Source organism: Zeugodacus cucurbitae, chromosome 5 (assembly GCF_028554725.1).
Source record: "Zeugodacus cucurbitae isolate PBARC_wt_2022May chromosome 5, idZeuCucr1.2, whole genome shotgun sequence".
Lineage (NCBI taxonomy): Eukaryota > Metazoa > Arthropoda > Insecta > Diptera > Tephritidae > Zeugodacus > Zeugodacus cucurbitae.
Window position 1 is genome coordinate 12,449,447 of NC_071670.1, and position 25,229 is coordinate 12,474,675.

Consider the following 25,229-nt stretch of genomic DNA (forward strand, 5'->3'; position numbering starts at 1 on the left):
GTTAAGCAATTTTAAGAAAAGTATTTTTACTGCACCTATTTCCTACAGGGTTGCCGCTAACAGCACATATTGTATGCAAACTCAACGCAAATTTCGCCAAAATGGCACATTGTTGACATCTTAAGTCGCACACAATGACATTAGTGACACACGAACGACATGCACGCATTCGGCTGCACACGAACACCTTTTGCCATAGAGAAAACAAAATTTATAAGCCTCAACATACAGCGCGCACACACACACAGAAGACATGAGAAATATGGGCGCATTCTATTGTGACAGTCAGCCGGTAAAAAGGTGTTGCAGATAAAATAAATTTGTCTACAACTCATTTTTTTTACATACATATGTACATTTTAAGAAACTCACAGTAGAAAAACGTTTTTTGTTTGGCTGCTTCGGGAAATGCGGCTCAACTTACAGAGTGTTCTCGCAGGAAAAACGGACGAACGTGTTGGTATTTTTTTGGAAATCGCATAAGGAAATAATTTAAGTAAATTATAATTTTACCTTTTTTTCTAACCTACAATATAGGTGTGTGTTGTGTTGTTTGTGTGTGTGTATGTATGCGCTGAGGTATTTAATGCCAATTATGGCATGTGAAATACGAGATCGGCACATGGATGTCTGTATGTATGTTAAACGATTTATTTTTATTGTGTTGGCATTATTGTGGGATTATGTGTGTTCGATTTCGTTTGAAGTGGGCGGTTTGTGTGCATTATAATTTTCCGGGCAAACCTTTGCCTTTGTTGGCAAATGAAGTGAAATCCTTCGGATTTTACGGAGAAAGTGATTGGACAATTGTTAGGCGTTTAGTGTAGGGAAAGGGTTACAATACGCACGATATGTCGAAAGTGACATTTGAGGGGTGTTTAGAAGGGTTTGTAGGGTTAGTAAGGAGTGTGTGCCAAATAATTGGTTTAAATGCTTAATTTAATGTAGAGAGAATAGCGGTTGTTTTGTGTACAGAAATTGTCGGAAATTAAGATATATTTCTAGAATTTTATAACAAGTAAAGTGTTAATCTTATAAACAAAAAAATTAAACAATTCTCCCAAAATCGCACGCGCTGCTCAACATTAAACATTTATTATCAATCACATATTGAATTTAAAATATCTTCTTTGTCTATCTCTGTCTCTCCCACATACAGAACAAGCCGCACGCGGTGCCCAAGACTACACGAATAACCTAAACAACAATAACAACAACAACGATGATGCACACTCGCCTAGCAAAGCGAATTCAAGTAACGGTTCTAACGGCAGCAGCATCTCACATATGTCCACAACGAATGGCAGCAACAGCTTGACAAGCACATCCTCCTCAAACCACAATGGCAATACAAATAATAGTAATAACAACAACACTTCGCCTTCTACACGGCCTACACTGTCACCCGCCGAACATGCCGCTGCCGCTTTAGCGCATCATGCAGCCGCCGCTGCTGCGGCACACCATGCGCACTCACATCATCAACATGGCGGCCTACAACATCATGCTGCAGCGCACCATGCACACACGCACGCCCATCATGGCCATCATCATGCGGCAGCAGCAGCAGCACATCATCATGCACACCACCATCATCCACATGCGCATCACCCGCACGCCCATCATCCCGGCGCCACCACACATGAGGCATTTCTTAATGGCGCAGCTGCGGCGGCGGCGGCAGCAGCTGCCATCGGAAGTGGTATGGCCGGTGCCGGAAGTGTTGTGGGCGCACCTAACGGTCTGCTCGGACACGGCGGTGATCCTAGCGCGTTGCTGGGCGGTGGCGGTCCTGGTGGTGTGGGCGGTTTGAGTAGTAAAAAGAAGAATAAACGTCGTCACGGACGTACAATATTTACGAGCAATCAATTGGAGGAGTTGGAAAAGGCTTTCAAGGAGGCACACTATCCGGATGTGAGCGCACGTGAATTGCTCTCGATGAAGACGGGCTTGGCTGAGGATCGCATACAGGTATATATACTTGAGTATTTTGTTTTTTTTCATTTCTCTCTAGCTCACTGTATTGCTGTTTTATTTATTGTGATTGATATGCTCGGCACCGTAGTACGTGGAGTTAGTGCAGTTATTTAGTTTATAGACTAGCCAGCTGAAAGCTGTTTGACATTTAGTGTAGTGTACACCAGCAATCAATACGGAATTGCTGTGAAAATTTTATTATACACCAAAGTGCTTTATTGGATTTTTGCTAACTCACACGTACGTGTGTACTGATTGCAGCGTTGCATTAGTTAGTCATAGATTTTGCTGTTGCTATTCTGGCTGGCTATAAAAATGAAACTGCCAGCTTGTTTATTGAGCAATGCAGTAGTTGGGAAATTGAAGAAAATAAAAAAATTAAATATATTTAAAAAAAAAAAATAATAATAATGAAATATATAAAATAAAAAAGTATGAAAAAATTATAAATTAATATTAAAAATGAAAAATATATATGTATGTATATTAAAAATATAAAACATAAAAAAATATAAAAATTTATTTCAAAAATAAAATACAATCTATAATGCACTTTTATTACGCATTTTATAAATCTCTAAAAAAAATACAAAAAGAATACCTATATCCAAACATACATACATATATAAAAAAGTACATAAGTATATACCACACAATCAACAATTACCACTTCGAAATTTAATTATGTACAATCCACAACGCAGCCATCATATAGTCATCATCATTAATATATATGATTGCGCTTCAAAACAATTGACATGTGTCAAACGCAATGCAAAACTCATAAACGTAAGGAGTTTCGACACATTCTAACTCTTCAAGTGTAATATTGCCAAATGCAATACCCCTCTGCTGAGTCGCATTTTTTCTGTAGTCTCTTTTGAGTGGTACTTGCCAGACGTTTGCCGCTTTTAAAATTGAAAGACTGCTTTGAAGGATAATTATTAAAAGTGTGCAATACTTGGAATTTTTATATTTGAAAGTACGCATTGTAATTACTTCATTACATGGCGTGATTTGGCAGAGTCATATCCTTTCAAATTTCATTTTTAAAATGGCGATTTTTGACGCAATGCTAATGGATGAGAGTAGCATTGGTGAGGTTTTTAGCAAACAAATTGCTTTTAGGTCTTAAAAAATCTCTCTAAACCAAGATTATTTCCGAATTGGAATATTCAGTCCAGATTCCCACTTAAGTCAGTCTTCAATGACAAATATTTGTAAACCCTGATGAGTTGGTATGGAATTTGTAATTTTTTATAAAAGGTAATGTTTGCAGGTTATGGCAGATGACGTTGAAAACCTAACCTTTTTTCTTGAATTTTTATTTATAGGAATTTTGAATCGAAATAGCAAAAAATTCGGACATTTAAGAGGTTAGTCTAGTATGGAGAACAATTAACTTTAAAAATGCTGAGAGTAAGGAAAAATATTCGAATTTCGCTCTAGTCAAGAGCCCTATAAAAGCATTTTATGGAAAAAATGGAGTTTCTTAGGTTTGGTACCTTCTGAAGGTCAAAGGTCAGCTTATTCAGAGGGTTCCGATAGTCTATACACTAGAGCCCTCAAAGCTCTGAAAGCTCTGAAAGCAAGGAAACCGATCTCGAATGTCTCTTTTTCAGGCGTTATTAAACATGGATTTGAGAATACACAAATTTATAATAACATGGGAACGCCTTCCAAGAACTCCTCCTATCTAAGACAAAATAAAGAACGGAATCTTATTCTACGTTAGAAATGCTATGCCGTATGATTTTTTGTTTAAAGCCAAAATTGTGGATTTCCACAAAAGATAAAAAATGGAGTTTTGAAAATCCTAGATTAAGACTAAATATATTATTTTTGCACAGTTAGAGAGATCCGTATGAGATAAAATATGCACCATCTTCTTCTAATTCATAATATCATTCTCAACAACAACAAACTGAGACAGTCGATTTTCACAAGCTTGTCTTGGAGCAAATTTTCAAAAGCAAAATTATCCGCAACCGACAGGAAGAAGAATTAATCACTTGGTGTCAAGTCCGGACTATAAAGTGGTTCTTTAAGTAAGAACCTTTTAACCAAGCTCCCGGAGCTTCTGGCGAGTCACTATCGATATGTGTGGCCTGGTGTTGTTCTGATAGCACATAATTCCATTCCTAATTGCTCAAGCTACCCGTTTCTAGGTAAATGCTTCCTTCGAATGATTTAATTGTTGACAGTATAGCAGCGAAGTAAGAGTTTGACCGTGGAAGAGCAACTAAGAGTAGTTGATTTCCCACAAATTCCATTTAACAAAATTTGCCTTATCCTGATAGATGTTTCGAACTCCATATAACGAGATACATTTTACTAAAGTCTTCTATTGGAAAAATAATGAACCGTAATCTCTATCTTTCTACCGCCTTATATTGGAAAAATTTAGGATTTTTTTCTCTAGACCTAATATACATATGTATGTATTTGCCAAATGTATGAAAGCTATTGTTTCATCAAAAATGTTGATATATTGCATACATATATATTTTATATACATATACCTCCATTCTTATATTAATTCTTTACAGTGTAATTCCACTTGAAAATTTATTTTGTATTTTTTTTATACTTTTTTTCTATCAATTTTTTTCGTAATTTTTTAATTACACCTCACACCCCAAATTACCTCACCAACAGCAGCCATTAATGTAAGCACAAGTAGTCAAATTCAATTATGACAAATATGCGACATGGCGCCCAAGTACACAAAATGCTTATGAAAAGCAAAGCAAAACAAAAAAAAAGAATTCAATGCAAAAAACAAGTGCGCCAAAGTAACGCCTACGAAATTTTTTTCCACATGCAACACAAAAGCACAAAAGTGCCCTACTGCGGTGATGGTGAACGGCAATGGCAACACCAGCGCACAACATGCGCCACAAATTGCAAATTAACATACAAGTACAATTGGCAATAATGTCTGATGTCGGATGAGCTATGATGCAGTGCGCACGGGTAGGCTGCAGCGCGCAAGCAATTGCAAGCGTATATCAAGCACTTCAATTAAATGCAAAAAGCCAAACTATAGTACTACAAGCATATGTATTATGTTGCGCCTCACTTTCAATTTGCCGCCGTTAATGCCGTTATATTTCAATGTGTTTTTTTTTGTCCTACGCGCACACAAAGCAACTCTTACCCCTAAAAAATGCAGGGCAATATGCAAAAGTCCAAAAAAAAATATATATACAAAATACAAAAACAAAAAATACAAATAAAAGCATGGCATACTTAGTATTGTAGACCCACTCATTGCAAAAACAAAAAAAAAATCGAAGCGCAGCCATTAAAATTGCTCGCACACACGCACACACTGTTGCAAGCATTTTTGTTTTCTTCCCTGTATGTTGTTGTTGTTATTTTAGCATTTTTGTTGTTGTTTTTACATCTTTTTGCGGCCTTTCAAGTTTGCACATATACAACTTTTGTTTTTGCATTTTGCAATGCCATGCAACAACACACTTGAAAATACATACATATGTAAGTAGAGCCAACAAATATGGCTGGCTTGCTGAATGACTGGCTGCAGCAGCGCAACAGCACTTCGTTTGCTGCGGCATTGTTGTTGCGCTTGAAGCTGGTTATTGCGGTTATTTTTTCTTTTGAGCGTATGAGAATTTTTGTGCGTATGTAAGCAAGTGGAAGTGGCAGTGGCAGTGCGCACAACTAACTTTCTAAAGCGCTGCAGTCAAAGTTGTGGCGTGAATGAGACGCAAATAGCGCTGGCAGAGAGCAGCTGATATATGTACATACATATACACACACTTATTCTTGCACTTTTGCTTCTTCTACCTTTTGCCTTAGATTTATTTCAATATACTTTAAGTATATATATTCTCAACAACAATTTCGCACTTTTTAATTTGCTCATTCTGTTTATCGCATGAAAACTTTCTTTATAAAACTACAAAACGCGCTGGCACAGCACACCCACTTGCACTGTCTGCTGCGCGTCTAGTCTTCACACTCGAGCGCTCAAATGCAGTTGGCGAAGGTTAAAGTTAAGCTTTCGTAGCGTGTGTGTATGAGTAGTTGAGTTTGCGTGCGGCCTTAAGTGCAGTGTTGTATTGTGTGGCGCGCGGTTGAAAGGAAAAGCTTGATTTCTTTGAAAACACACAACTTTTAAGAAATAATAAAAGTGGTATTGAAGTTATTTGAACTGAACTTCGAGAATTGGGAGTTGTTACGAATACATGCTTTAAGCTTTAATTTAAATATAAACCTTTTGTGAGCTTTTGAAGCTTTCACTTAAGTGAAATTATCTTTACGCATTTATTAAGTGTGTTGCAAACTCGTTTATATAAAAAGTAAGAACTTTAAGTTGATTAACTTCAAAACTTTGAGCTTTCTACTAAAAATGAGAGATATTTTTAAGCTTTTAAAGCTTTCACTTAAGTGAAATTATCTTTATGCGTTTCTTAAGTATGTTGCAAAATCGTTTATGTAATAAATTAAGAGCTTAAAGTTAATCAATTTCGGAACTTTGAGCTTTATAGTTTATTGAGATAGGTGAGCTTTTAATTTAAATGATATTTTCTGTATTTATTATTTATTCCATTTATTAACAGCGTTGCAAACTGTTAATAAAGTTAATCAATTTCAAAATTTTAAGCTTTATAGTCTACTGAGATAGGTGAGCTTTCAATTTAAATGATATTTTCTTTATTTATCATTTATTATATTTATTAACAGCGTTTCAAACCGTGTTTATAATAAAATAATAACATAAAGCCGGTCAGCATCAAAGCTTCGTGTTTTGTATTAAAAATATAAGCTTTTAAAGCTTTCAATTAAGTAATATTGTCTTTATTTACGATTTAGGGCATTAACTAACACAATTGCAATTTTTTCTGATAGTAAAGTTAGAATTGAACTATAAAACTTTCTACTAAGAATTAGATATTGGAAATTTTAAGGTTTTCATTTAAATTAAATTGTGTTTAATTATGATTTATTGCATTAATTAACAGTGTTACAAGCACATTTTGCAATAAAGTGCGAATTTAGCTTCAAAATTTTTTGATTCCTACTATGAATTAGACATGTGAACTTTTAAAGGTTTTTGAATTTGAATAATATCGTCTTTATTTATTATTTATAGCATTTAGTAACACAGTTGCTATTTCGTTTATGGAAAAATAATTAGAATTCAGTTTCAAAGCTTTATGCTTTCTACTAAGAATAATATAAATGAGCTTTTGAAGCTTTTATTTAATTTAAATTCTATTTAATTATGATTAATTGCATGTATTGCAACCTCATTTATTTAATAAAGTGTAAACTAATAGTGAGATATAGTATAAGCTTTTGAAACTTTCATTTAAATTTTATTGTATTTAACTATTATTTATTGCTTTTAATAAGAGAGTTGCAAGCTCATTTATTAAATAAAGTCTGGATTTAGCTTCAAAGCTTTGTGCTTTCAACTAAGATAGCGGTTTGTAAGCATTTAAAGCTTTCAATTAAGTGAAATAGTAATTAATTATTAATTATTTCATTATTAACAGAGTTGCAGCTTCGTTTATGTAATAAATATAAGCACTTAAAGTCGGTTAGATCAAAGCTTTGTGCTTTCTACTAAGAATTGCAGAAATTCATACATTTTCAAAGGAAGCGCGCACTTTAATAGCTACAATTTTTCAATATTTTAATATTTTGCACTTATCAGCCCGATTTTACATCATTTGCATTATTTTTTAGATTCTTTCTGTGCACCTCCATTGATTAGCCGTCTATTTACGTCAATTTTTTAGCTACTTTTAATGCAGCCGCCTGCAGCAGGGTGCTTTTTCGGCATTTTACAAGTATTACAAGCACAAAAAAACGAAATGCACTCAACCGCATGTTGCAATTCAAATTTTTGGATTTTTTCAGTAAAAAAGAACCTGCAAATTGCATGCAACACTGCAGCTTGGCAGTACGCCTTTGTGCTTTATCAAAAATGCCGCCTTGGACTTTCGAGTATTTAATGCATTACCGTTAAAAAAAGAGAAATGCAGAAAAAAAGCGCAATTATTAAGCACTTGTGCGTGTAATATGCATATTTTCGAGATTTCCTGCGCAAGATTTGCGCTAAAGCACAGGAACATAAAAAAGAATTAGTAAAAAAATACGATTTTTTTGTTTTGTTGAAATTGTAGCTGTGCTTAACTCGTTGGCAAAGCATATAATTTGAATTGCACTGTTTTGTTTTTTTTTTTTTTATTTGCTCTTTCGAAATGCATAACTAAGCAATTTTCACTTCCACATTTCCTTCCGCTTTTGTTGCTACACTTGTTTTTTTATTTGCGTGTGCATTACGCTTTGTATAATTTTTATATAAAATTCGTTGCAGATATTTTTCATATTGTTGTTTTTTTTTTTGTTGTTTTGCGCCCATCAAGCCTCAAATGCCGCGTATAAAATTACTTTTCCGCCACTGGAAGCAGAAAACGCGACATTTAAAATTCATTATTAATTCGTATGCAAACGCGACGTAAAAGTACTAAGCTTAAGCTTAAATTGTCCAACAACGCGAGAGCGCGCGTTGTAAAACAGTAATATAACATAATTTTTTAATTATGTTTGTTGCATTTTTAATTTCATTTCCGCCAAACAACAGTTTACTATTCGCTGTGCTTTGCTGCTTTCTACTACCTTTTTGCATGCGATAATTATGCAATTAACCACTACAACAACTCACAACAACCCAGTCGCCGCCACACACTACTCATGCGTGTATTTGTGACGTCTGTCGGTTATTGCTACTCGCATTTACATCAATTGTGTGTGAAAATGCTATTGTTAATAACGATAAGTAGAACGAAAAGTAGAAAAATATGCAAAGCTCATAATGTAATTGGAATTTTAGAAAATAGTAGCTGAGGAAAATCTGTGAAAAGATAATGAAACAACTGATTGTCAAATTTGTTTCAAAGCTGAGTTAATAAAAATTTTAAATTCTGCATTATTAATAAAAATATTCATCAAAGCATTCACTAGACCTAGATCATCACGAATAAAGCTCTGAAAAGTACTTAAAATCATATTTAGGTTCTAAGCATATATTGCGCTGAATACACACCCTACTTCTTTCTTACTAAACATGATACCCTTTAGAAGAGCATCACAGTTATTAAACTGGTTCCTGAGATGGGTTTTTGAGACTAATTGTCAAATTTGATTCAAATTTTAAATTAACGAAATTTTGTTACTATCTATCAAAATGTTTACCAGATCTATATCCTCAAGAACAAGACATGGAAGAGTACTTAAGTTCGAAACAGAAATCAATTTTACATTGTCTGAAACAAATTTTATTTTACTTTCTTAAATGGTACCACTTAGAAGAGCACCATAGTTGGAAACCAAGTCTTATTTCTTCACTAAAGCATCTAGCAGTACAGGATCTTAAGTAATTTAGTAAACGTTACATATAACCAAAAATTTTCAATTACCAAAATTATTGAAATCAAATTAAAAATCACAAATTTCCGATTACACGAAATTACGGCCTCAAGAGCATAAAACAAATTATGCATAATTATATAAGATAATTATAACGGGAAAAAAATAACGGGAATTATCAAAATTTTATTTGAATACAGCTGAACCAAAGGGGTAGGAATATCGACATAATAAGCAATAAAAAAATTTACAATTGGATTATTTTTAAATTCCCGTTATTTTCTGAACACACCTCATAGTTTAGTTTGACTGTATTTACACAATGGCAATGAAAACAAAAACAAAAATGAAATAAGAAAAAATGTAGTGTGTAATGAGCTGTAATTTATGTATATAAAGACAGTATAAATATATGACATTGTTTAAAGCGACAACCATAACAAAGTTTTTTTTTTTTTTCATATAATTCTTTATTTATTGAATCTGCTCTTTGGAGCCTAACAATAAGTTATAAAATCTTAATTCTAATTAAAACTAGACAAGCTCAACCAATTGATTGAGTTGTTTTGGTGAAACGTTGCTCCTCAGTGTGCTGGCATATCTCTTCTTTTTAGACGTGATTGATTACAAGAATGTAATAAAGCATTAGCCAATGGGTTTGGGTGATCGCGGAGTTTGGACAAATATTTATTTCTGCTGTTCTCTACTTCTTTCTTTACCATAGGGATACCAAGATCTTTATGGATATTTTCATTACGCATATACCATGGTGAGCACGTGATTGTTCTAAGCATTTTTGATTGGAATCTCTGAATTATATCGATATTAGTTGCACAGGTCGTACCCCACAGTTGGATGCCGTACATCCAAATCGGCTTTATGACCGCGTTGTATAATAGAACTTTGTTGTCTAGGCTAAGTTTTGAATTTTTATTTAAAAGCCAATTTAAATGTGCTGCTCTTATCTTCATGCAGGTTATTTTGCACGATATGTGTTTTCTCCACGTGAGCCTTCTATCCAAGTGAATACCAAGATATGTTACTTCAGTCGCTTGGGGTACTAAAATATTGTTCATTTTAACTGCCGGACACGTTTTTGGTCTTAGAGAAAATGTAACATGCTTGCACTTCTGTTCGTTTACATTTATACGCCAGTTTGCTAGCCATTCTTCGACACCATTTAAGTGCTCCTCTAATACTCTTGATGCTCTAATGGGGCATTTGTTTCGGCTTACTATGGCTGTGTCATCCGCAAAAGTGGATGTCAATACGTTATTAGCTATTGGAATGTCTGCTGCATATATTATGTACAGAGTGGGACCTAAAACACTGCCCTGAGGTACACCAGCTTTTATTGGTCGTTCTTCAGATATGAAGTCTCCTACTTTGACAGTAAACTTTCTATTTTTTAAATAAGACTCCAAGGTTTTATGCATTTCGAGAGGTAAGCTTTTTTTAATCTTATATAAAAGCCCGTCATGCCACACTTTATCGAACGCCTGAGCCACATCTAGAAATATAGCAGAACAGTACTCTCTATACTCGAACGCCCTTCTGATTTCGTTAGTAATTCTATTTACTTGTTCTACAGTGCCATGTTTTGCACGAAAACCGAATTGGTGCGTTGGTATTACATTATTTTCAAGGAGGAAAGGAGACATCTTTGATAGTAACACTTTTTCAAATATTTTAGAAAGACAGGGTAGAAGACTGATTGGTCTGTATGAAGACGGCTGTGTCAAGTCTTTACCTGTTTTCTCTATCATGATGATCTGCGACTTTTTCCATGAACTTGGATAGTACCCGAAACTGAGAATAGCGTTAAAGAGCAAGGAGAGTACTGTTAAAGCAATATTTGGTAACTCAATTAGCATTTTTGGAGTAATTTTATCGTGTCCTGCCGACTTTTTAGGATTCAGCTCTTTTATGATTTTAATAATTTCAGAAGATGACGTTTGAATAGACCCAAGCGACTCGTTAGCGCTATTGGAGATGATTGGCAGCTTAAAGCTGTTCTTTGGGCAATTAGGTTGAAATACCTTTTCTAGGTGATTTGCGAAACAATTTGCCTTATCCTCATCACTTCTTGCCCAGTTTCCACCCAAGCCTCTTATAGGCAAGTTGGAGTCGACTGGAGGCTTCATTGACTTTTGGGCTTTCCAAAGAGAATTTCCTTTGTTTGAATTTGGACACAGTTTCTTTATATAATTGTGAGTGTGGTATTCTTCCTCACGTTTAAGCGCTGTTTTTAGTTTTCGTACAGCATATTTTAGTTGCAGCTGAGTAGAAGGGGAGCGATTTAACTGCCATTCACGTCTAGCTCGCCTTTTTTCATTTACAAGCTTTTCTATTTCATTATTAGTGAGTTTTCTGCGGATAATCGGTTTATTGCTTATGTTTGGTGTTGCTATGACAGCTGCATTTGATATTACATCATTAAATTCTCTTATACCTTCATCAATATTTCTTTCTGTATCTATTTTTACATCAATATTAATGTGGCTACTCACATATTTTTTGTATTTTAACCAGTTCGTTTTGTGAGATGTTAGACCCACCTTTGGCTCAACGAATATGGGTTCTTCACACAACTTTATTAGTACAGGTGAATGATCTGAAGATAAGTCTGTACATGTATCAACTGTCACAAGTGATCTATCTATATTTTTGGTTACAGCGAAATCAATTAAATCTGGTATTTTGTTACGATCACTGGGCCAGTATGTAGGCTTACCAGGAGATATTATATCAAGGTTATTGTGGTTCATAATGGTTTGGTACAACTGGCGTCCCTTCGGATTATTAAGACGTGACCCCCAGTACATGTGTTTTGCATTATAATCTCCACCTGCTAGAAATCTATGACCTAGCGTTCCAAAGAAGTCTTTAAATTCGCTATCTGTAATTTTAAAACGAGGTGGGCAGTATATAGCCGATAGATTTAAATCACAACCCCGATTTTTTAACGATATTGTTGTAGCTTGTAACTGTGCTGTAGCATGAGAACCCAGAGTAAAGTGGTTTAACCGATTTCTAACCAATACTGCCGTTCCGCCATGTGCTTTTCCATCCGGGTGATTTGTAACATACAGTCTAAATCCCGGTATTTTAAAATTGTTTTTGTTTGTCAGATGAGTCTCTGATATTAACATTACATCTATATTTTTTTCAGACAGAAATCTAATTATCTCTAGTTTATGTTGGTTAACACCGTTAGCGTTCCATATACAAATGTTTAGTATGCTCATTTTTTACTTAATAAGGTTTGCAGCATTTGGTTTTGTGATTTTATTAAATCTTGGATCATGTTTTGCATCGTAGACATGAATTGTGTCATACATTGAGTCAGATTTAGAATCATATTTTCAATACCACTATTTGGAGGATTTTGCGGTGGTTGCATTTGTACATTGTTGCCTTTTACAACATTGGCATAGCTCCCTTGTACAGTATTATTTTTAATATTACTAGATTTCGGAATATGGTCTGTGATATCTATAATGTTAGTACGGGGAGTATGTAACATTTGGTTACGTCTTGCTTGAATTCCCTGTGACAACTTCGATTTCAAATCTTTATAAACAGGACAACCCCTGTAGTTGGCAGTGTGACTTCCTCCACAGTTGCTGCATTTTTTGTTTAAATCCTCTTTCTTGAGGATACATTTTGAAGTGGGATGTAAATCCCCACATACCACACAAACACTGCGTAGAGTGCAATAAGATTTGGTATGCCCATACTCTTGGCAGTTGGTGCATTGTACCGGACCGTTTCTTTTGTGTGGTTCTTCTACGGTTACTCTACGGTGCAGCAAATATTTTAAATTATATATTGGATGCACTTCGTTCTTTTTAAGCTGGTTAGAATTCGGCATCAATTCAATTCTAAACATTGGTTGTGGTACTTTGTTTCTGTTAAAGATGTTTACGACAGTTTTAACTTCAAAGCCACATTCTTCAAGAGCTTCTTTGATTTCACTAGAGTCTACAGATGACTCTATACCTTTAATTACTACAGCTAGGCCCTTTGAGCTCTTCAACTGATAGGAATAATAATTTTTGTTTTTATCCGACAAAAACTTTACAACATCCATAAAACTTTTCTCAGTGTATGTCTGTATTTTCGTTTCATCTATATTGCCTTTTTTTAAAGGCACTATATGAAAGTTTTTTGTACCTACAATTTCGCTTAATTTAGCAACAAGAGTATTTGAGCTACGCTCGCGCAAATATATTGGGGGCGGTTTGGCATACGCGACTGTGGTGGTACCCTTCGCATCATCATCAGAACCATTGCTTAGTACGGCAAATCTGTTGCCATTTAAAACGTCAGGTTTATTCTTGGTTGGCGTGCCGCCTAGAAATTTTTTAGGATTGACCGCTGACTTCACAGGACTTAATTTCCTTTTAATATTGACGTAGCGGTCAATGCCAATCTGAACAGATGGACCTTTTTTGATTTGTGCACTCTCACCTTGCGTTTTCTTCGCTGTCTGCTCGCTTGCAGGTACCTGCTTATATGTTGATGCGTTCGTGTTTGTTGCTGGCCGTTGTTGGCTGCCGTTCTCTGCTACTATTGTTGTTGCTAAGCTCTGCTTAGGGTGCTGCTCCGTTGATCGCTGAGATGTCTCATCCTTCTCGCCTTTGCCTTGTTTGTTGGTAGGAGCTGGTTTTGCAGGCTCGACAAAGCTAAAGTAGGCATTCAGAGAATGCCTACGGCCTTGTTGGTGAGGCTGCGCAGCGCTCATGTTATAGTTTATTGATTATTTTCTCGCACTTAGAATTTGTTATTTTGTATTTATTATGGTTTGTACACTTTTATTTTTGTGATTTTTTTTGTTTTGCTAACAATTTCGGCGTTATTGACTAACGCTTTGCTTAATGCACTGTTTAAGTTGTTTTGTTTTTTACTTATTTTATTTTAATTTTAGGTTTTAGAGAATAATCGCGGAGCGCATAAAATACACGTCCGTATAGGTTGAAAGCTCTCTCAACATGTGAACACATGTGATAACAAAGTTGTAAAGAAAAAAACGAAAAAACCCATAAATATCGTGACACTTGTTAGCAACCAACTAAATGTGTTATAGATACAATGGAGTGCATAAAAAACACTTTCAAGTGACATTTTACGTTTTCAAACGCATTAATCAACACATTTTAAATGATAATTATATGCAACAACAGCGAATACAACAAATTTGAAGGGCGAATATTTTTTTATAAATGGCTTTATAACTTTTGATAGACTACTAATCGATGAGCATTTAAAACAACAACAGTTGTACTACATTTTGAAACCAGTTAGATAAAAAAAACTAACCCTCGTATTTGAATTGAAGCAGCCTTAAGTGGGATAAACCCTCATGAAATGAAGCTGGAGGGTTAATATATGCAACGTTATTGCGCTCGGGATGAGTTTAGAACAAGTAATTCACAAGAAACCGCACTGTATCTAGTTAAGGCATCCATAACAAGCCTTTTATAAACTTTCTTATAACAGCGTCCCAAATATACTCCCTTCGCTAACTATTTCAAGCGTATCTCGCTATCGAAATCCAATTTAAATCTGTCTTGAAATCAAAATAACTAGTGATGAGTGATGTTCTAAACCTAGAAGAGCCCTTGAAATAACTGTAGAATACTATAGTCACAAAGATAATCCGTTTCAAGAGCATCTCGCTATCAATATCTAATTTAAATCTGTCTCGAAATCAAAATAACTGTTAAGGAGTGACGTTGTAACCCTCGAAAAGGCCTATCAGCCATAGAAATAACTGAAGAACAATACAATCTCAAAGATGCTCCGTTTTGAAGGGTATCTCACTATCGAAATCCAGTTTAAACGTGTCTTTAAATCAAAATAACTGGTAAGGAATGATGTCATAGATCTGGAAGAGACCTACCAGTCCAAGAAATAACTGAAGAATAATTCAGTCTCAAAGATACTCTCTTTCAAGCCTAACTCGCTATCAAAATCTAATATAAACCTGTCTTGAAATCAAAATAACTGGTAAGAAGTAACCTCATAAACATCGAAGAGGTCTCTTAGCCCTTGAAATAATTGAAAAATTCATATGTCTCTGAAGATGACTCTCAACTCCAAAAATTCGGTAATTTTTAATGAAATTATTTGATCGCTTAATTTTTGTACGTTTGGAAATCAAACTTTTTTGAGTTGTCTTCAAAGCTTAATTGAGAAGTTGCTATAACCGTTAGCTTAGCATTATTAACATGCGCCAAAATCGTTGATACATTTATTGTGTTTTTGTTGTTGTTGTAATTTTTTTCCTCAACAACACGCAACTTGTCAAACTTAGCTGCTATTCGAAATTAGGGTGCGTTTCTTATTGTTGTTGTTGTTAACTCAAGCTGATTTAATTTGCTATTTATATGACAAGTGTTACAACAAACAACCGAAACAACAATAAAAACAAGTAAATTAAACAAATACTCAAAATAAATACCGAAAACAACCAACAACTGATAGGCAAACAAGCGCACAACAACAAGTGTAAAATCAACAAAATACAAGCAAATCACTGCCATAAACAACAACAACAAAAACAAGAGAAAATAGAAAATATACAAATAAGGGGTTGCTGCTAATAGATACTGCACGCATTTGTTGTCTAACATAAAAGTTGCGCTACAACAACAACAACCACAACATTGCTGTGATTCAATCATGTGCAAGAAATTTCGTTTGCCGGTCTAAACTTCTGTCCAATTTTAATGTGGTACTAGTAAAGTAGCATTTTTGTTAACCCTCCGTTGTAAGCACCTTGGAGAATTGCAACACGCGTTCGCGCCTAATACGCCTTTGACGCACATTAACCGCTACTCAAACTATCTTTATGCGACGCATCTGAGCGCACAGCACAAATTTGGACTGTGCGCATTGTTGCAGCAAGTGAAGAGCAACTTTTTTCTCACGCAAACACTTGAAAATTGTGGCAAATAAGCGCGTGTCATGTGTCCGTCGCTCGTTGCGAACCAAATGCGTCACACCACCCTCTTCTTGTTACAGTGTATCCGAGCACCCTCTGCCAAAAAATTTCATTGCAAATGGGTTTTTTCTTTTTTTTTTTGTTTTGCTCACAGTCGATCAAGTTGTCCCGGGGGACCTTACTGCACGAACTCTCCGCTCTTCTTATTGTGTATTTTTTTCCCACTTCATTCACATTCATTTGGAAATTGAAAATTAACCGAACTATTTAAATGCGTGTTGTTGTTATTTTCGGCGTACACTTGTTCGTAGTTGTTGACACTATTATACATGCAATTACCGTTATTATCGAAGATCAGCAGAAATACATAAGTACATAGTTAACTGACTTTTCACAAGCGTTTATTTAATTAGTTTTGGGATTCAAGCTCTCACAAGTGGCAAATAACTGTTGATGGTAATCTGTGAGATAAACTATGTACGCGATGAGGAGTACCTGCTCAATTGAATATATATAGGGGGGTGGCTGTTGTAAGTTAACCAACAAACTTGTCGTTAATTTATGATTGTGGGAAAATAATGAAAAGGTTACGAACTGTGATTTTTTGTTCTTGAAAATGCTTTTTATTTATAAATTAATCTCAGCAATTAGTTCATTTGTTGTAGAACAAAATTTTAAACTTCAGATTTATAGTTATAAGTTAAAATTATAAAAGTGTCTAAAAACATTTTAAAGCGAAGAAATCACGGATGAAGAAACGATTGAAAGCCTCAAAAATAAACTATAATTTAACCATTAGGTTAAAATTATTATAAGAACTCACCAGAAAGCTTCTACAGTTTTCAAAAAAATATTTTTTTTAATGTTCGAACTTCAATATGAAGAGTGTCTAAAAACATTTTAAGTGAAACGATCAGACTGAAGAAATCACTCTAAAAACGGATAAAAGCTGCAACAGCTTCAATTTTTCTATTAGTTTGAAATTATTATAAGAATCTTCCAGAAAGCTCCGACAGTTTTCAATAAGAAATATTTTTAATGTTCGAATTTACTTCATTATGAAAAATTTTTGAAAACATTATAAAGCGAAGAAATCACTGAAGAAACACAGAAAGTTCTCAAAAAAAAGCCAATAGGCTTAAAATTATAAGAACCCTCCAGAAAGCTTTCACAGTTTTGAATAAAATTTTCATTTGAAAATATACGAACTTTCTTTAAGCTGAAAACATTATAACGGTAGTTTTTTAATATTAACAGGGTTGTTTTAAAAAAATAAAATTAAAGCGAAAATTTGTATGAAGAAAAGGACAAAGTGCTCAAAACTATAGTGAGAATTTTTCCTTAAAGCTTAAAGCTTTAGAAGAACCACGCAATAAACTCCAAAGTTCTAGATAATAGGTCACTAAAAAGTTGTAACGGTACTTGAATTCTAAATATGATATGGTTGTCTCTTAGACTTACTTATGAATATTCTGAAGAAAGCAGAAACTTCCTTAGAAATGATCACAAGTTGAGAGTTTTATTCTTAAGCTTTCTTCAAAGCTCCTCCTGTAGTCACTTATCCTCTCCACTATGCTTCACAGCTTTCTATCAGGCTTGTTTTATTGGAAACTTAGCGCTTCGAAGCCAGTTGAGACAGTAAAACCGGCTGATTTATCGAGAGAAAATCTTAATTTATAATTTTATATTCATTAACCGGTTAATTTGTTATTCAATTAAGTCTTTCGTGAAGCTGATCTCTATATAATATTGATTAGTTAAGATCAGTTCCATGGTGACTATATTACAGCTTTTCAACATAAAATCATACAATAGAGTCTGAGTCAGTAAAGCCGACTGATTTAACGAGAGAAATTGTTAATTTATCATTTTCATTCCTAAATCAGGTTATATGGTTACCCAATCTCTATTATATGTATATAAACAGCTGGATTTCAGCTTTTCAAATGAAAAAATATAGTCGGAGCTGAAGAAAACCCTTTACTCAGTATTATAATCCCATTAAAAATTAATTTGTGGGGTTAAAATTGGATTCTATTGACTTGTATTTGAGAAATGAGAGATATCGCATCGCAACAGATCGAAGGAGTATTGTAAGGGATGATAATTCAGTTTCATAATGAAAAATTATGCCAAAAATCACATTATCACCACAATTTCAAGCAATTAATGCAATTATTAATAACGCTGCCTGCACATCTTAGCGAAATCACAAAAGTGTGCCAACAACAAATCATTGCTTAAACGCTTATTTCATTGACATCCGCTTAACATTTCGCACACATATCACAAATAAAATCACACAAATTTAATATATAAATATTTATGTGTGAAATGACCAAATATTTTTACATTTTTAAGCACACACACACACACACACACAAAGATCCTTTCGATTTGTTATGAATAAAATGAGATTTTATTTAATTAAAGCAAAGGCTCAAATCTCCTACATATGTATGTGTATGTATGTATTTATTAAACAGCGAAATGTGGTATTATAAAAATGTACTCATATTTTGAATGAATTCTTTTAATTAAATATCGAATTTCAATTCCTTTTGCTGCTGAAAAGAATGCACAACAACACAATGAGCCGATGATGCTGAGGGTCAGCATTGAGAGCGGGGCGTATGTAGAAATGGGTTTGTTGTTGTTGTGTTATACGTTTATATTTCATTTTATTTTATTTGCTGGTGATGCGCGCAAACTCACCAGCTGACCAGCAACACTTCGAGGGCAGTAGTATTATTGTTGCTGTTTTGTCTCTTGCTTTAAGCTCAGTGCACACGTTCGAGCATTGACAGCGTTGGCCTTCGCAGCATTATTAGTAGTTACAGTTAGGTTTTTGTTGATTAATGAGCAACTAATTATGATCCTGTTGTGCATTCGGATACATAACGGTAATATGCCGTGGGTACCGTTATGTGAGAAATAGAGAAATTTTACATACACTTCACCAAAAATACACTCGGCGACTTTTAAAGCACAAACCGAAATCCGGCCATAAAGCCTCCACCACCCGCTGACTGTGCATGCGCCAGCGACATGTGCCGTTTCAACGGTAAAACGTGGTGCAAACATACATATTATTTGGGGGACATTTATTATACTACAGTACGAGTATATAAAGGAAATAATTTTATTTCAAATTTCCTTTGCTGTGCCGAGCCACCATTTTGTGCGCCAAACTAACCCCCAAAATATGTACATAACTGTATATTTCTGTACTAGCACACCCACTCACACTCAACGCTAAGCATTAATTTCCATTCGCGCACTTCTGCTTCGTTGCAATGCGTTTTTTTGATTAGTAGCTGGAGTAGCTGCAGGCGGTCGTGCTCATTACTAATTACATAATTATATTGGCAAATGCTGAGTAAGTAAAGCAGAAGTTATTAATATGATTTCCTATGGCATAGAAGCACCGCCAATCATATTATTTCACTTTTTTGAATGCACAGAACAATTGACAGCGTTGCATTGGCGGGAGAAATGCTCAGGTGAAACATAAAAGAAAATTGAAGTATCGAAAAGAAGTGGTGCACTTTACTTCTCGGGAGCTTTTAACACGACTTTCATAAATTTATAAGCTTTTCATTGAATTAATTGAAGTTTTAAAGCAATTTATAGACTCAAAAGCAATACTGTATTTTTCCTAACCATTTCTTAAACCTAAAGAATCGTTTTATAATGGCTTTAGAGCTTTAAAATTTCATAAAGCTTTATCCAATAATCCAAATTTTATTTATTTTACTATTTTTAGAACATTTAATACAATTTTTATAAATGTACCAGCTTTTAGTTGAAGTCTTCAAGCATTATATTGAGTTATCTTTCAAAAAGTCGCAGTTGACAATAAAACATAAATGTTTTAAAAATGACTTTAGAGCTTTAAAAGCTCATTAAGCTTTATCTAACAATCAAAAATTTATTGTTTTTTGAACTTTTAATAATTATTATTTTTTTATTTTCAAGCTTTCAATTGAAATTTACAAGCACTCAAAAGCAACCCTGTGTTGATCTAAATGATGTTAATTCAACTACCATTTGATTAACTTATGTTGGAAAAAGTCGCAGTTGACAATAAATAATTAAAGAACCGCTTCACAATGACTTTAGAGCATTGAAAGCTCATAAAGTTTTACCTCACAATCCAAAAGTGGTTTAAATGGCTTGTTTGGGAACTTTTAGTAAATCTTTTAAAATTTCAAGGCTTTCAATTGAAGTTCTCAAGCATTTTATGCGCTCAAAATCATTACTGTGCTTTCTTAAATTCTGTTGAATCAAATTCAATTTATTTAAGTTAAGCTTTATAGGTCACTGCTAACAATAAATGATTAAATTGTCTTGAAATATGCCCAAAGAGCTTTAAAAGCTCATAAAACTTTGCTTATTCAACTTATATTTGAATTGATTGTTTTTTATAACTTGAAAGCTTTATAAGCTCTAAAGCTTTGCTTACAAATTCACAAAATATATGTAAAAAAACCAAAAGATCAATGAAATGTAAAAAAGAATAATCTCAACCTTGATAGGCTTTGCTGGTTCTAATAGGCGAATGGTTTTCGAAACAACATTAATAATTTTGGGCTGCTTTAGAATATGTACATTGTACAAAATTTTACGCTTTTGTCAGGTTAAAAGAGCTTTTCTCACTAGATAGGTTCTTCCAGCAAGTCTTTCTATATTTATAGATCAAAGCTCTGCAGTAATAATTTCATAATTCTACATCACTAATATAATATTTAAGGCACAAAACTTCAATACCAATAACTAAATGTTCACTTTTTTCCTCTCCTTCCAGGTTTGGTTCCAAAACCGACGTGCCAAATGGCGAAAAACAGAAAAATGTTGGGGTCATAGCACGAAAATGGCCGAATATGGACTCTACGGCGCCATGGTGCGACACTCGCTGCCACTACCCGAAACCATACTCAAATCAGCTAAAGACGACGAGTCAGTGGCACCCTGGCTACTGGGCATGCATAAGAAATCACTCGAAGCTGCCGATATACTGAAATCGGATGAGAGTGATCGCGAAACACCCACCTCAGACGACACGAATACCTCCTACTCCGCGGGCAGTACACACAATTCACCGATCTCTTCTTTCTCCATATCACGCCTGCTCTTCGACGCACCATCCAAACACAAACGACACCACGAAGTGGGGAGCAGCGGTGTACTTGGCGGCGGCATGGATCTAGCCAATGGCGCTATGAGCGGTTTAGCTGAGCAAGCACATGCACAGGCGCATGCGCACGTAATGCAACATCATCCCTACAATCAACAACAACACTTGCAACATGTACAACATCTGCAGCAATTGCATCAACAACAATTGGCCGAACAGCATGCCGAGGCGCAACGACGACAACAGGCGGCACATCAACATCAGCAACAATTGTTGGCGGCGGAAGCGGAAATGCAACGTAGACGACAGGAGGCGCTCGAACTGCGTGAACGGGAGCGTGATGCGGAGGCGGATGAGGAACCCATGTGTGATGATGATGACGACGATTGTGATAGAGAAGAGATCGACATCTGTGACGATGTGGACGATGATAAGGATATGAAAATGCTGTTGAGCGCTGAGAGTGCGGCGAAACGTATCAAGCAGGAGAACAGCACGTCAATGGCGTTAGAGAGTAGATGAAATATGTGTATTGATGTGCTGTTGTAAGGGGACCAAATAGTATAACTGCAGGCAGGAGGTATAAGAATCATGGGAAAAATGTAAAATTTTGAGGTTAATTGACAAACTCACACACGCTTAATTATATTTTTCTCACTTAAATCTAAGAAATTTAAATCAAAAGCGCACAATTGGAGCACTCAGTTAAAAAGTATAATTTTTTATAAAATTGCTGTTGAGAGAATATAATAATTTATAATATTGATCGAATAAATGAAGCGCTGCAGGGAAATATGCTGTCAAAAATTATAAATTAATAACAAAAAAAAATTTATAAATAATTATTTAGAAGCAAATCACCCTTAGAAATTGATAACAACCACCACCTACCACTCTGTTAAAATATCAATAGTATTGCCCAGACAATATTTACAGTTTTGCCAACTCACATAAATAACGGCACTAATAAATTAAAATAAATTTTTTAAAAACTTTCAGTCAAAATTGAATTACACAATTTTTTTTATTCATTACCAGTCGCTCTATAAAATATTTCATTTGATTCAAATGTGTACTAACCTAAGCAAACAATTACCGATTTTTGCTTCGATTATTCAATCTCACCACACATTAAATATTATAAGAAACCACAAATGTTTTCAAAAATTCACACGAATTTATTATAATTTCAAATATAAAACACACAACGAAGCTTTTTTACACATAAATTAACAAACAACCGGAACATGTTCACATTTAATATATTTAATAACAACAAACGACACTACGCACATGCAACGACATGATCAATAAGAAGCACACGAATAAAAACAAATACCAATTGTAAATAATACAAGAAGATGAGTGTGAGAAGCAGTAAAAATGCATTCATAGCACAAATTACACTTGAAAAATATTTAAGAGAAAGCAAAATTAAAAATTTAAAAAATATTTAATAGAATAAAAAAAAATAACGACACTATTTCTACCTTCAAGCACATGATTTGATTGAATTCGATTTGAATTATTATAAAATAAAATAAAATATGTATAGCATAAAATGTAGTTTTTAGGTGTAAGCAATTTTCATTGTGATTTAATTTAGTAATTTTTTAGTTTATTTTGCATTCGTAACCAGTGTTGTATGTATAATAAATACGAAGGAAAAATATTTAAAAAACCTTTACATTAAAAAGCAGGTCCAAAAGTGTTCTTTGATTATTAGTTTTTACATGTAATATAAATGTGTGAATATAAAATATAAAATATAAAATATAAAATATAAAATATAAAATATAACATATAAAATATAAAATATAAAATATAAAATATAATATATAAAATATAAATTATAAAATATAAAATATAAAATATAAAATATAAAATATAAAATATAAAATATAAAATATAAAATATAAAATATAAAATATAAAATATAAAATATAAAATATAAAATATAAAATATAAAATATAAAATATAAAATATAAAATATAAAATATAAAATATAAAATATAAAATATAAAATATAAAATATAAAATATAAAATATAAAATAAAAATAAATAAAAAATTATATTAAATAAAAATGAAAATTAAAGTGAAAATAAAAATGTAAATGAAAAAAAAAAAAAATACATATAAAAATCAAAATAAAAATAAACAAAAACATAAAAATTAAAATTATAATAATAAAAAAGGGAAAATTACAATAAACAATTTAAATAATAAAAACTAATTAGTTTTAAAAATAATATAAAATAAAAAAGTACAAAACTAAAATAAAAAATATAATAAAAATCGAATAAAAATTTAACTTAACCTCAAAAAATAAAAAAATAACGATAAATTAAATAAATGCGTTAAAATTTATAACAGTTCACTTCTATTATTATGAAAAAAAAATATAATAAAATAAAATAAAATTTGTTATTTCTAACTTCACTTCTCCGCCTTAAGCATTGTAAATATATGAATAAAACAAAAATACAAATTAATATACACACACACACTCATTTATTCTGCACATTATACCGAGTACTGCATAATCTTGTAACTAGCTTTAAACACTAGATACTAATTAATGCAAAATCAAAGCAAAACAAATATTACTAAATTCTGAATAGTAAACGCACGAAATTAAATAAACAATGAATCTTTGAAATAAGTAAATTATCTATTGTATATGAAAATTTAATTACACATAGTACACTTAGAAAATGAATTAACAAAATGTGGAATAAAAGAACTATAAATGCAAATAAATTGAAAACTGTTGTTTCTTTTGGAAAATTTTGAAGTATTGAGAGAAACCCAATTTTAGCTAAATGTTTTTGTAAGAGAAGCGTTAACTGGATTTATTAAAAATGTTTGTTAAAAATAAAAATATTTATTTTTAGTACCCTTTTTTTGTGTAAATCACTCAGACGGGATAAAAAAAAGTTTGCGCGAATGCTTCTTTTCTAGCTTCCATTACCGTTAAGCAGACATTTATGGAAGCCGAACCAAAGACATATACCGGAATCTGAGTGTCCACTCAGCAGTATACCAAAAAATTAGTAAACTATTCGAATTATATCCACCCTACAACAACAACAAGAGGTGATTGTAAAACATGCTTAATAAAAATTTTTATTCAAGCTTGCTGCAATATATTAAAAAAAAATATGTTTTACTCAAATAAAAGTAATTATGTAAGTACATAAAATAGTCCGCGTAAATATAGTCTTGATAATATAGCGCCATACAAATTTCTACACTACTTTATCACTCAACAACGTCGGCAAAGCAGTTCAACAGCTGTCAATTTGACAGCGCAATTTCGAATTCGACATCGCACTTACATAACCTAACCTCGAAATTTTGACAGTTGTCTGCAAGCAACAGCGAATATTTTTCCTATCCGCTAACGAGCAAAACTGCTAAGCAAGTAAGTTCACGAATAAAATATTAAAATCAAATAATTAAAATTTATATGCTTGCAGCAAAATGGCTGGTGAATCTGCTGAGGAAGCTAAATTGACTGGACTGTCGAAACATTTCAATGGCTCCACAATGCGTGGTCGCGCAAATGTCAGTATATACATGCATTTTCAAGACTTGAATGTAGGAATTATATAAACATTTTTTTCTTGTGTACAATTGCAGGTGGCTAAAGCTACTTATGCTGTGATCGGTCTCGTCATTGCCTACAATCTTGTCAAACCCAAGAAGAAGTAAAGCAGTTGCAACACTTATATAAGTCAAAACATAGCGATATAA

At 33.4% G+C, this 25,229-nt stretch overlaps 2 protein-coding genes across 3 annotated transcripts in view; both read left to right on the plus strand.

Moving 5' to 3' along the window:
• The window catches only part of LOC105218406 (muscle segmentation homeobox), a 57,083-nt gene extending 34,839 nt beyond the window's left edge, over nucleotides 1–22,244 (plus strand). Inside the window, exons 3-4 of the mRNA XM_029044252.2 lie at nucleotides 1,160–1,971; nucleotides 21,141–22,244. Coding sequence (XP_028900085.2) covers nucleotides 1,160–1,971; nucleotides 21,141–21,992 — 1,664 coding nt within the window. The 3' untranslated portion in view covers nucleotides 21,993–22,244. The remainder of the gene's footprint in view (nucleotides 1–1,159; nucleotides 1,972–21,140) is intronic.
• Nucleotides 1–25,216, plus strand: LOC114804720 (putative 60S ribosomal protein L33). 2 transcript variants are annotated; one of them, XM_054230724.1, is made up of 3 exons: nucleotides 1–9; nucleotides 24,953–25,040; nucleotides 25,116–25,216. In XM_054230724.1, exons 2-3 carry the CDS (start codon nucleotides 24,957–24,959, stop codon nucleotides 25,185–25,187), a joined length of 156 nt encoding a protein of 51 aa, XP_054086699.1. In that variant the 5' UTR covers nucleotides 1–9; nucleotides 24,953–24,956; the 3' UTR covers nucleotides 25,188–25,216. The 2 variants fall into 2 exon arrangements, with proteins under 2 accessions (XP_054086699.1, XP_028900086.1); XM_029044253.2 differs by lacking the exon at nucleotides 1–9 and adding an exon at nucleotides 24,747–24,897.
• The last annotated feature ends 13 nt before the right edge of the window (nucleotides 25,217–25,229 follow it).